Source organism: Octodon degus, unplaced genomic scaffold (assembly GCF_000260255.1).
Source record: "Octodon degus isolate 3935 unplaced genomic scaffold, OctDeg1.0 scaffold00035, whole genome shotgun sequence".
Taxonomy (NCBI): domain Eukaryota; kingdom Metazoa; phylum Chordata; class Mammalia; order Rodentia; family Octodontidae; genus Octodon; species Octodon degus.
In genome coordinates, this window is record NW_004524611.1 from 5,971,916 (window position 1) to 5,986,008 (window position 14,093).

The 14,093-nt window shown below is 45.1% G+C and overlaps 1 protein-coding gene across 3 annotated transcripts in view; it reads right to left on the reverse strand.

Moving 5' to 3' along the window:
- Ogdh (oxoglutarate dehydrogenase) overlaps positions 1–14,093 on the reverse strand; it is a 73,187-nt gene that overhangs the window by 57,448 nt on the left and 1,646 nt on the right. For 2 of the 3 annotated variants that reach the window (XM_004630367.2, XM_023714478.1), the window contains exon 2: positions 1,297–1,545. In XM_004630367.2, the coding sequence (XP_004630424.1) occupies positions 1,297–1,518 (222 nt within the window). In that variant the 5' untranslated portion in view covers positions 1,519–1,545. Of the gene's footprint in view, positions 1–1,296; positions 1,546–3,150; positions 3,289–14,093 lie in introns of those variants that run through there. The other variant, XM_023714477.1, reaches the window with a different exon arrangement.

Below are 14,093 nucleotides of genomic sequence, written 5' to 3' on the forward strand. Positions count from 1 at the left end.
AAAAAAAAAACTAGGTCTCTCTGCATCTTGTACTATGAATAAACACTACGAAGACAACAATATGCAATGTATTAATTATTGAAACTGTCCTAATCAGTTTTGAAACGTCTCATTACTGTTTGTTTCTCAATAAAATTAATTAAAAAACATTTAAAAAAGAAAGAAATTAGGTCTCAGCCAGCTCAGGTACAAGTGGACATGGATTTTTTTTTTTTTGTTCCGAATGCCTTCAGGGCAAGGCTGGCTTGAGTTGTGGGGATCAAACCACAGCAACCTGAGCCTGACTGCTTTGTTGAAGCAGCCACTTAAATAACTGAGCTAAGGGGCAGGCCCCCTACAAGTGGACATGGGAAGCTGCTACCAAATAGGGCTCACAGCTCCTACCATCACAGCAGTGTGCCTGCCCCTCAGTGTTACTGATCCCCAGAGGCAAAGCTCACTCCCAGGGTGATGGGCACAGACCCTTTCTGATGAGATGGCCCCAGCAGCAGTGGTGGCAGGCAACGACTCAACCATGGTGAGGGTCATCATAGGCCGAGTGAGCCCCCCTTGCCCATGCAGAGCGGTATCCTGTCCAGACTATTTCCTGCTCCTCCTCAGACTGGGGGGACGTGCCTCCTGTTACCACTTGTTGCATAGCCCTGCACTAGATCAGCAAAAATCAGGAAGTGGCCCCTAAAACCTACAAACTTCCACAGGCCACAAAGAATAAACACACAATCCTGTGGCATGGCTTCCACCAGCAAACCTGTCAAGGAAGGAGGACAGGAGGGAAAGCAAGAGGGCAGTAGGAACACAATAATATTGAAGGCCATAGGGAAAGTACACAAGGTGACTTTAAGGAGTGTCACATGGTAGAGTGTCTTCTCAGGACAGTCGGGGTGGGAGTTTTGAGGCCCCCTCCTTCCAAGGTACTCTGGCCTTTCTGTCCTCAGAGGCTTCATCGGAAGTCGCTCTTGGAGAGGTCCTGGAGCACACATGCATGCTTCCTGCTGTCCTCCCAGGGCCACACTGACTCCTGGTGTCCTCACAGAGCTATGTGCTGTGCCTTGCAGGTTGACAGGGCCACACTTGTGCTTCCTTGTATCTTCGCAGGGTTGAGCCTGGTGCCTACTGCTGGACAAAACGAGGACTGTGGATTCTGTCGAGGTCACACTGGTCTGAGGCAGAGGACGTGGCAATAGATGCAGGACTCTGGCCACCTGCCTGCCTGGCACCACATGGGATATACACTTACCTGGGTGGCCACTGGGTGCCAGGCTGCCTTACCAACATGGACCTGCCTGTGAGCCTTACCTTATGTACACTTTTGGGGTTCTCCAGCCAAGCACAGTACATCTCCTCCACATAGTTCGAACTAGTCCCACTCAGAAAGGGCTCAGCAGCAACCGGGGCAGAATAGCACCGGATTTGTTGAAACGTCCTAATTGCTGCCTGTTTGTTTTGTGAAAATGTCTTAACAGTCTGGGAGGCCGTCAACGGCCTCAACTTAGCAGCACAAGTCCTTATGTGAAACATTTTTGTCCTGATGTCTTTCACAATGACCTGTTTAAAGAAAAAGAGCAAGAAAGCTTAAAAGGAGAACCATTACAATTTTAAAAAAGAGCTATAGGAAAAAAATCTTTCCTGTCTGTTGAACAGAAGGATTCTAGCCTGTATGAAGGTTCCCAATGGTGCCCAGCCCACACGACTATGTGACACCGACACATGCTCTGGTTTCTTACTAGGACCTACACCAGCCCAGTCATAATTCAGAGCTGGGCACCCCACGCTGCAGCATTCAGGAGGCCTCTGGACAGCAAATGGAAGGAGAGCTCTAAGTCATCTGAATCTGACAGTGTTCCTGGGAAATGATGCAAACTAGGAGGCCAGGCTAGGGCAGGGAAGTGAAGGGGACCCAGCCTCAGGGACAAACTTGTCCCCTCCCAGTTCCTCCCGAGCTCTGCTTCCTGGGGGTCACCACATGTTTACCAGGATGCTCAGCTTCCCCCGCCACAAACTGAAATCTGACCATGAGTCAGATGGATCTTTCCCTGCTCAAGCAGTCCCAGGAGCTGGCACAGGGACAGGAAGCTGACTAACACCAGGGAGGTAGGTACACAGTTGCAGGCCTTATCATCCGCACTTAACAAAGTTTAAAACTAAATCAACCACGTGTGATGGTGCATGCTCATAATCCCAGCATTCTAGGGGGGTGAGGTAGGTGGATCACAAGACTCTAGGCCGGGCAACTTAATGAACGACCTGCTGAAACCCTGCCTCAAAAAAAAATTTTTTTTTTTTGGCGGAACCGGGGATTGAACTCAGGCCCTTGCGCTTGCCAGGGAAGCACTTATTCCACTGAGCCATCTCCCCAGCCCCAAAATTTTTTTTTTCTTTTTTTAAAGTTTTTATTTTTCTGCAGTACTGGGGATTGAACTCAGGACCTTGTGCTTGCCAGGTAGGCACTTACACAGCTGAGCTATCTCTCCCGCCCTCAAAAAAAAATTTTTTTTTTAAATTTATTTTTAAATGCCCAAGGGCCGGGGAGATGGCTCAGTAGAATAAGTACTTCCCTGGCAAGCTCAAGGGTCTGAGTTCAATCCCCGGTTCTGCAAAATAAATAAATAAATAAATGCCCAGGGATATAATGTGAAGGCCCTAAATACTCCATCCCTAGTACAGCCCACAGCGAAAAAGTTCAAAACTAGTTTGAATGATTTAATAGCTATGTGACTTTCACTACATTCATACATTGTATAAAAAAACATCTAAAAAGGTAACGAGGATTAAGTTAGGATGAGGAGTAATCACAAAACGAAAATAAATTTTCTAATTACAAACTACAGAGCACCTCCTATATTCAGTGTTCTAGAAAAAGGGAAAAATTAGAAAACTGCTTTACTTAACTGTACATAATTTACCCTTGAGAAATAACTACAGAAAGATCCCTTAAAGTCCTGGATGCGGGAGAGATGCAGAACAGGCCAGGTTAGGGAGGGATGGGGAGGGGAAGGGAAGGAGGCACTTCAAGCATGGGGACAAGCACTGGGACAAGGACACAGGAAGGCCTGCCTGGGGATGGTGTCCTAACAGCACCGGGGCTGGGCTGGGCCAAGGAAAAGGGCGGGCAGCAAGCGGCAGTTGGTAATCACCCAGGCGGAAACCCACATGCTCTCTGGAAGGTTCTGTTGTACCGCAGCTACCAGAAAGAGTCCCTGCTTCCTTGAGTTTCACCCAGATCACAGGACACCAGCAGCAGAGCCAGGATCTCAAGCCAATCTTCCTGACAGTGAGGTCCCTCCTCTGCCCCACAGCAGGCAGACAGCTGACTGAAAGAAACCTAGTTCTCCCACACTGGAGAAAGGCAGAGGCTGAGTCATGGATGAGGGAGGGAGAAGTTTAATTAGACACAGGCAGGATTTCCTTAATCTAACCCATACTCCCCTCTCAAAGCCAGCCATCTTAAACTGGGCATGGTGGGACACGCTTGTATTCTCAGCACGTGAGAAGCTGAGATGAAAACCACCTCAAATCGAAAACCATCTCAAATCCGAGGCCAGTTTGGACTATAGAGTTCAAGGCCAATTTGAACTACACAGTTGAGTCTTTGTCTTAAAAAACAAACAACAAAAAAACCTCAAACTAACTGATAGGTTTATCAAACACCTATGTAGCACAAAAACAGAGGCAGAAGGGAAAAGGGAAAGGGGCTATCTTTGAGGACACGGAGAGAACCTGATGATGATAAGAGATCCCTGAACTGGAACAAGGGAGGCTGAGGCTTTTGTGGCCTTTTGCCAGGGGTGGGGTTGGAGGAGGATGTTTAGAGATACCTGAGGAGCTGACTGGGGCCTTCCCTGAGGCAGGGGAAAGGTGCTGGAGAAGAAGCAGGGAGGTGGTCTCTGGAAGATAAGCTGTCATTTTAAGGGCTTCAGCCATACTAGAAGACCACCATAACAATTCAGTAATGCATGCTTGGGCCAGAACCTATCACCAACTAGCCAGACAGATTACAGCAGCACACAGCTATAATCCCAGCACTGAGAAGGCTAAGGCAGATGGACACAACTTTGAAGCCAGCCTGAGACAATAAAAACCTTGTCTCAAAAAAGGTCATCTTGGGCCCGGGGAGATAGCTCAGTAGAATAAGTGCTTGCCTGGCAAGCACAGGGTCCTGAGTTCAATCCCCAGTTCCGCAAAAAAAAAAAAAAAAAAGAGTCATTTTATAAAGCAGTTATGGATCCATCAAAACTTGAAAGAGTTCAAAGTTCAGAGAGAGCTGGCAATACACCTCAGTGATAGAGAGCTTACCTAGAGCTTACCTAGCATGTACAAGGTCTTGGGTTCAATCCCTGACACTGGGAGAAAAAAAAGTTCAAGAATCCTGCTGCCTGTAGGTAGTGATGTACTTTGGGCCTGAAGAGGGCCACCAACTCAGCAAAAGGGGCCCTTCGAGAGCCTCGCTTTCAGCTTGCCAAAAGGCGGGGGTGGGTTATGTACCTCCTGCCCTAATAACACTTCCTTGCTCATGAATTTGCCTCGAGGCAGGTGTCCTGATAGCAAAGCTGAAATTACACCCCTCCTCCAGGGCTGGGGGCATGGCTCGGTGGTGGAGACAGGCGTGACATGCTGGATGCCTTGGATTCAATTTCCAGCACCACAACAAAATAGACTATTAGCTAGGTGTGGTGGTGCAAGCCTCCGGAAGCTGATGTAAGGATCATTCAGGATCAGTCTGGGCAACATATCCTGTCCCAAAACAAATCAAATGAATTTTCAAAATCACACTCATTTGTTGGGTGTGGTGGCAGACACCTGTAATACCAGCACCCAGGAGGCTGAGGAAGGAGGACTGCTAAGGGATGCCAACCCAGGCAACATAAGCAGGTTGAAGGCCAGCCTGCACAACATAGGCAGACTCTATCATAAAACAAAAACAAAACAAAAACGAAAAAACCACTCATGTCCGCACATACACAATGCAGTCTACCTTCTGAAACATTATGCTCTGAAACATTCAGAAATACTCCAAAAGCACCATCTGTACTGTCTGTAGCTCAGCACAACAGCCTGCACCTAGCACAGTCAAGCCCTTCCCTTTGGCCCAGATGCACTCAGAATACCTAGATTCAGAGAGCTTTGGGCCCAGTGTCCTCTGGCTGCTCCACTGATAAGAGAGGAAAAGGGAAAATTGAACAGGTTCTATAAAAACTAAACAAGAAACCAACAAAATCTGCTCCTAAGTGAAAGTGAATATGCTATATATTCTGCAGTATTTTTTTTTTTTTTTTTTTTGCGGAACCGGGGATTGAACTCAGGCCCTTGTGCTTGCCAGGGAAGCGCTTATTCCACTGAGCCATCTCCCCAGCCCCAACATGCTATATATTCTGAATGTAACAGTAATATACAACCTTAGACCCTGGACCTTACTTCATTTTTATATTTATTTATCTATACCTTACTTTAGAAGGTGAAAATTGTAAGTGAATCCAGGAGTTCTCTCTGCTTCAATGACATTCCAACTTTTCTCCTCTAACAAACTTAAGACAAAGAGCCCCAACAATAACAAAAACCTATGACAGCTGCTGTTTGGTGCCATTTTTTTATTGCTCAGGGCCATCTTCCCCTCTAACACTATTATCATCTAAGTAGCAAGAAGCCTCTGACCCACCTGCTGGGCTTTGCCCAGAACGACCTCGCCTATCACCTGCGGCATGGGTGCAGATACAAGGACAGCCCACGAACTGACACCGCACCACACCCAACATGTACACCCCACCCACCCTCCCCAGGTGTCCTCAAAAGCTGGGTCCGGTGGGCCACACTTAAAGGCAGTGAGCTGGACACCTCAGGAGGACAGAGCTTCATGCTGCCATCTGATGACTCAAAAGAAAGCTGCCCACAGCAGACAGTGCCATGGGCCCTGCCTCTGCCCAGAAAGGAGCTTGCTATCCACACAGAGCCATGGCTGTTGCAACCATATGTATCCAGTTGTGGGGAGCAGCGCACCCCACACTTTCTCTTGTGTAGTGTGCAACAAGTTTTACATATAGAAACAAAGCTATTGGAGATTGAAGCCAGGAGCTGAGTCCTTCTCCACCCCTTTCAAACAAACTCTTCCCATGTTGCTAAGTTTACCCAGGCTTGCCTCAAACTTGAGATCCTCCTGCCTTATTAGGTTTTTTTTTTTTTTTTTTTTTAAAAAAAGGAGACTGAACTCAGATCCTTGCGTTTGCCAGTCAAGCGCTTATCCTACTGAGCCATCTCCCCGGCCCCTCTCATTAGATTTTACAACACAATTCTAGTTGTGTTTTTTTTCTTTTTTTTTTTTTTTAACCAATACTCACTCAACATTAGGACCAGTATATTAGGGGGGCTGAGGGAAGAGGATTGTGCTGGAGTTCAAGACATGCCTAAATGAGTCTCCAACTTAACACTGGAGCTGCAAACTTTCACAAATGTAAACAAACTTCACATTTGGTTGTTTACACTTTACATTGTATATTTGTATGAAAGGTGTGTGACTTTGTCAAGCTTGTCCAACTCACAAATGTTCTTCCAGAACAAAACTCACTCTAAGTTGAGGACTTCAGTGCACCCAGCAAGAAGACTGCCTCAAACACAGCACAGAGGTCCCTACAAAGTGGACAAAAGGAAGCAGAGTGCCAGGGACTTTAGGATGTGGAGAGGGAGACAGCAGCCACTGCCCAGTTTCCTTTCTAGTCCCATGTCCCGCCCTAAGGACTCCAGAGGACTACAGTTTGGAAATGCCAAGGAACAAACATAGACAAAAACCTGCCTTTCCAGCTCACGCACCAGGCAAGGTGGCAACGGGGAAGCACAGAGCAGCCTGACCTTTGCCCACCAGAGGCCACAGTATATTAGTACTCAGGGGTGTGGGCAGGGAGCCTGGATTCCAGCCCCCCAGCAGCAAAGTGGCCACCAACCCCCACCCATCCCCAGCAGGGCGCACTCACCCAACAGTGACCAGAAGCCCTCCCAGCAGTGGGAGGAAGCCAGGCCTGCTCTGCCCAGACCTGGGAAAGTTCATGTCTACTCACCCTCCAGACTGCAACCAAAGGGCACTCCTCACATCAAGAACCAGGACAACCTCCACTACAAAGAACAGCAACCTACAGACACCAAGGCTCTAAAAAATTCCACTGTCATCAGATGTGGTGGCACACACATGTAATCCCTGCACTGAAGTAGAACTATGAGTTCAAGGCCAGTCTGCACTACATAGCCCTTTCCAGGCTATCCTAGACTACAGCAGGGACATGTCTCAAAGAAACACCTTTTTCTTAGAACACTATAATCAAAAGTTAGATATGGTGATGCATGCCTGTAATCCCAACTACTGAGGCAGAAGCACCACATGTCTGAGAATAGCATAAGCAAGACCATGTCTCAAAATAAAATAAAGAGGGGCTGGGGATTTGGCTCAGCAGTAGAATGCTTGCCTAGCAAGCTGGAAGCTCTGAGTTTGGTCCTCGGCACCAAAAACAAAAAATAAATATATAAAGGCTACAGGGCTGGTGAGATAGTTCAGTGGACTAAAGCACCTACTTAGGCAAGCATAGGTACCTGGGTTCAATCCCTGGCACCACATGCTGCACTGGCTCGACCCTTGGTGCACTGAGCTGGCCACCAAGTCCCCATGTAGTGGTGCACACCTGTAATCCCAGCACTTGGGAGACAAAACAGGAGGATCACTGTGAATCTGAGCTGCTTAGTGAGACCTGTACCAAATACATTTAAAAAAAAAAAAAAAACCTACTAAATAAAATAACCTTAAAATAAAAAGCACTGGGAGTCAGGCATGTTGGTGCATGTCTATAATCCCAGATACTCAAGAGGCTGGGGCAGGAGATGACAGCCTACACAACCTAGTTAAGATTTCTTAAATCAATCAAATGCCTAGACTGGTGGCACACACTTGTAATCCCAGCATACTGGAGGTGGAGGCAAATCTTCAATTTTTTTTTTTTTTTTTTTTTTTGTGGAACTGGGGATTGAACTCAGGCCCTTGCACTTGCCAGGGAAGGATCTTCAATTTGAAGTCAGCTTGGGCTACATAGTAAGAATCTGTCTCAAGGGGAGTGGCATAAAAGAATGTATGAATATTGTTCCCTTCTGTCCCACTTTTTACTCATTGTTGGGACAAAATATCCTACACCCAAAATTAAGGAAGGAAAGGTTTATTTAGCTCACAGTTTAAAGTTTTTTTTTTTTTTTATAGAGTATGATAGTACCTAGCTTTATTTTATTTTATTTTTTATTTATTTATTTTTATTTATTACATTTATTTATTGTGTGTGTGTGTGTGTGTGGCCAGCTCAGCCCACCAGGGGGCGGGGCTGGCTGGCATGTGGTGCTGGGGATCGAACCGCGGTCCCTGTGCTTTTGCCAAGCTTGTTTCAAGTAGGTGCTTTAGACCACTGAGCCATCTCTCCAGCCCTCACAGTTTAAAGTTTGAGTCTAAACTCAGCTGGCTTCCAGGCAGAGTGGCACATGGCAGAGAGCAGCAGGTCATGGCAGCAGAAAAGGGGTGACTTCTAGCCGGCCTCTCTCCCCTCAAATAGCATTGAGTAACACATACAGTTGTACACTATGACCTAGTAAGGTTTATTCCAGATAAAAGCTGGAGCCAGGAGTGGTAACACACAACTGTAACTCCAGCATTCTGGTGAGAGGCTGAGGAAGGACTGCTGTGAGTTTCAGGCCAGATGAGGCTACACAGTAAGTTCTAGCCCAGTCTCAACTACACACTGAGTGTCTCAAAACAAAACACAAAACAAAAACCTAGATTTTAATACTTGATGACCAAAAGCACAATCTAGGGGCTGGAGAGATGGCTCAGTGGTCTAAAGCACCTACTTAGAACAAGCTTAGCAAAGCATCAGGGACCACGGTTCAATCCCCCAGCACCACATGCCAGCCAGCCCCGCCCCCTGGTGGGCTGAGCTGGCCACACACACACCACTCACTCTCTCTCTCTCTCTCTCTCTCTCTCTCAAATAAATAAATAAATAAAAAAACAAAAGCACAATCTAGTGAGACAAAACTGATAAATCAGACTTCACCAAAACTAAAAATATTTTTGAAATAAGCCTGTTAAGATGAGGATAATCTACAAAGTAGGAGAAAATATGTACAAGCCACACTAGTACAGGGGCTGGGGAGAGAGCTCAGTAAAATAAGCGCCTGCCTGGCAAGTGCAGGGTCCTGAGTTCAATCCCCAGTACTGGGAAAAAAAAAAAAAAAAAAAAAAAGACTAGTATTATCTAGAACATAAAAAGAATTCGCAACAGACATGGTCGCACACGCCTATAATCCTAGCACTCAGGAAGCTGAGGCAGGATCACCATGAGTTCAAGGCCAGCCTGGGCTACAGAGTGAAACGCAGTTGCCTGAGACTCATGGTTGCCTGCTCTCTTGCTATAGGGCATACTACTACTTTTCCTTAGCTCAAATTTGCTCTGCAGAGCGTTTTTTGACTTCTTTTTTTTAATGAGCAGAATATATTTATTGATGGAAAGAAAGCTCCTGTCCGAGGGACAGGACGGGGGCCCAAGCAGGTTATCCCTGACTTTTCCCACTTTTATTGATTGATTTTGGTGAAACTGGGGATTGAACTCAGGCCCTTGCACTTGCCAGGGAAGCGCTTATTCTACTGAGCCATCTCCCCAGCCCCTCCCACTTTATATAAAACTTCGCTACTGTCAAAAATTTTTTCTTATAAAATATACTCACATAAAAAAATTTTTTTTTTCTTAAAATTCAACAGCTAACAGGCTATGTGTTGTGGAACATGCCTGGAATCCTAACTACTAGGAAGGCTGAGGCAGAAGCATCACAAATTTCAAGGCCAAGCCCCTCTCAAGAGTCAAAATCTTGGGCCAGTGAGATATCTCAGTGAACTGTGTGCCTGCCTAGGCAAGCACAGGGACTGGGGTTCAATCCCAGGTACCACATGCTGTGCAGGCTCCAAGCCCCAGGCATGCTGAGTTGGTGACCGGGCATGTTGATGCATATCTGTAACCCCAGCACTGGAGCAGGTAAAAGCTGGTGGGTCATTATGAGTCTGAGCTGCGTAGTGAGACTTTGTACCAAATACATTAAAAAAAAAAAAAATTTTCCAACCATGAAAAAGATGTGTACATTTTAATCAACAGGATTTATTTGTCAATAGGTAAATAAACACATGAAAAGGTATTCAATATAATTAGCCATCAAAGAAATGCAAATTTAGGGCCAGCCAAATAGCTCAGCTGATTAAAGCATCTGCTTAGGCACAGGGCAGAGGCCCAGGTTGGATCGTGGGCCTGCCATGCTGGCCCTGGGCCCATCCCCTGTGCAGATTAAGACTGGGCATAGTGGCATGCACCTGTAATCCCAGCACTTGGGAGGCTGTATTTTTTTTTTTGGCGGAACCGGAGATTGAACTCAGGCCCTTGCACTTGCCAGGGAAACACTTATTCCACTGAGCCATCTCCTTGGCCCATATTGGGAGGCTGTAAACAGGAGGAGCACTACTGGTCTGATCTACACAGTGAGACCCTGTACCAAATACATTTAAAAAAAAAAAAAAAAAAGCAAATTTAAAATCACAACGAGACATTACTAAACATGTATTAGGATGGCTAAAATAAAAACAGTAACATCCCCAAATGCTGGCAAAGTTGTGGAGCAAATAGAATGGGTAATTATTTTTCTTTTTAATTCTTGTTATTAGCACATTTTCTCAGTACATAAGGATTACATTAATCCTGGGGAGCTGGAGCATGTACATAACACATTGTTAATTCTTTTTTCATACCTTTTCCCTTCCCTCCTCCTTCGATCTCTCTTTTTTTCTTTTTGAGACAGGGTCTCCCTATGTGGCCCAGGATGGCCTGAAGTTTACAATGATCCTCCTGCCTCAGCTTCCTGAGCATTAGGATTACAGGTGTATATCACTACACTTGGCTTTTCCTTTCTTTTTTTGTCTTTTTGAGACAGGGTTTTACTATGCAGTTCAGGCTGGCTGTGAGCTCATTTTGTAGTCCAGGCATCCCCCCAAGTGGAGTGCTGGGATTATAGGCGAGTACTACCACCCCCAGCTTCCCTCCATCTCTTGATCCCTTTCTCTTTTACAACAGATCTCTCATTTATGTATCTTTTATTTTACTTTTTTATATTTTGGGTCTCATATAATAAAAACTATGTGATATTTACACTTGTGTCTAATTTATTTACTCCAATATTATGGTCTCAAAGCTCATCCAAGGCCAGACAGATGGCGCAGTAGAATAAAGCACTTCCCTGGCAGACACAAGGCCCTGAGTTCAATCCACAGTACCACCAAAAAAAAAAAAAAAAAAAAAAAAAAAAAAATCCTACAAAGTACTCCAGTTTGTCCTTTCTATTGTAGAGTAGTACTCTGTTGTATATAAATAATTTCCTTATGCAACCATCTATTTATGGATGTATAGATGACTTCTAATATTTAGCTATTATATAAAAAATACAAGGAAGATGCCACGGGGCTGGTGAGATGGCTCAGTGGTCTAAAGCACCTACTTAGAACAAGCTTAGCAAAGCACAGGGACCGCAGTTCAATCCCCCAGCACCACATGCCAGCCAGCCCTGCCCCCTGGTGGGCTGAGCTGGCCACACACACACACACACACACAAAAAAAAATTAAAAAAAAAAAAAAAAAAAAGGAAGATGCCAGGTATTTATGAAGAGTTAAATCAACTGTAGTTCATTTATAGCAGATACCAGAGGATCAAACCAGTAATAACACAACAAAGCTGAGATGAATCTCTGGGGAACTTCATTGAGTGGAAAGTCAATCCCAAAAAGCTGTATGACTCCCTTTATTTGGCATTCTTTGCAACCAAAATTAGGCAAACGGTGAACTGGTTGTCTCCTTGCCAGTGGGTGAAGGGTTGAGGGCAGAAATAACATCAGTGTTGACTTTAAAAAGACAATAGACAGTGAGGTGTGGTAGCACAAACCCGTAATCCCAGCAGTCAGGAGGCTGAGGCAGGAGGACCACTGCAAGTTAGAGGCCAGCCTGGGCTACACAGTGAGACTCTTTCTCAACAATAACAACATAAAGCAACAGAACACACCAGTGAGATGAGAAAAATGTTCTGCATCTCAAATTCTACTAATGTAAATATCTAGTTATGATACTACAGTTTGGCAAAATGTACCACTGGAGAAAAGCAGGGAAAGGGACACCGAGATCTTTGTACTAGTTCATCATCTGAGACTATATCTAGTCACATAGTTTAGGTTGGTCTTGAATTTACCGTGTAGCCTAGGCTTCAAGTGCTGGGATTATTGGTATACACCACCATGCCCAGTCTCTATTTGTTTTGATCGTATATAACAGATTTGTATATGTAAAATTTCTCAAAATTTTGCAACATCTAAATTATCAATAATTTTTACTATTATCTCAAAAAATAAAAACGGCTGGGCGTTGGTGGTACAAGCCTATAATCCCAACACTTGGAGATTGAAGAAGGTGTGCACTGTGTTTGAGGTCAGCCTAGTCTACAGAGTTCAAGGTTAGCTTATACTACATAGTGAAATACTGTCCCAACCCCCCCATGGTACTGTAAAATGGTACTCACAAAGGAGCTGTCTTTAACTCATCCCAAACATAAACACAGTAAATAAACTCAGCGCTCACCACAGTGACTAGGCAGAAGGCCCAGTCTCCACAAATGAACCTGTCTTGGCTTCCTCTTGCACCCAGCCATTAGCCGAGAGCAGCCTACACACACAGCCTCACCGCTAGTGCACTGGTGGGTTGCAGATCGCAGATATGGATGCTTCTCATTGGCTATACTCCCCATGTCAAAAGTCTGTTGCTATCTGTATGTTTGTGTCCTAGGAAAATTCATATGCTGACATCATAAGCCCCAAGGTGAGAATATTAAGGGTGGGATCTTTAATGGGATTAGCACCTTTATATTAAGGGCCTCAGAACTCCCTTCCCTTTCTAGCATGTCAGAATGTAAGAGGGCTGTTTACAAACCAGGAAGCAGGCTAGTGTCACACAGAATCTGCCAGCACTTCCACCTTAAAGACTTCCTAGACTCTAGAACCATGAAAAATAATTTCTGGCCATTGATGAGCAAAATAAAATAAAATAAAAAATGCATTTAAGATGGGCATGGCGGTGCATGCCTGTAATCCCAGCACTTGGGAGGCTGAGGCAGGAGGATCGTTTCAAACTGAGACCAGCCTGGGCTACAAAGTGAGGTCCAGGCCAGCCAGAACTGCCTATCAAGACCCTGTTTCAAAAAGACCAAAAAAAGTAATCAAAACCAACAGAAGGGTCCAAGGAGATGGCTCAGTAGAATAAGTGCTTCTCTGGCAAGCGCAAGGGCCTGAGTTCAATCCCCAGTTCCAGAAAACAAAATAAAACAGAAATTTATGTATAATTATTTCTGAGACTCAAATTAGTCTTTCAAAGTAACTGAAATGTTACTTAGGCTGCTAAAAATAATATACCACAAACTACTGAACTGTAGAGTTTAAATGGGAGAAGTGTATGCAGAGTGAATTTTATCTCAAGTGAATATCTCAAAAAGCTGGGGGCTGGAGAGATAGGCCCGTGTCTAAGCGCCTGCCTGGCAAGCGCCAAGTCCTGAGTTCGATCTCTAGTTGTGAGTTCCATCTGCAGTTGTGCCAGCCCCCAAACCGGGCGTGGTGGCACATTCCTGTAATACAAGCACTGGGGAGGCTGAGACAGGAGGATTACTACAAATCCAAATTGCATAGTGAGACCCTGTATCAAATAAATAGTTGTTATTCAAGGGGAAAAAATAATTGTAACGTTAAAAGCATTGTGTGTGGGGGTACCAGTAACTTTAAAAGTATTCTAAAAACTTACTGAGAAGCCAGTTATGGTGGCACACAGCTGTAATCCCAGCCCTCCTGGAAGCTCAGGCAATATTATCACAACTTCGAGCCCATCCAGGTCAATTTAGCAACTTAGCAAGACCCTGTTTCAAAATACAAAATAATAAGTGATAGGGAAAAAAAAAAAAAGGCTAGGCATATAGCTAGCGTGAAAACCTCAAGGTCAATCTCCAGTACTACC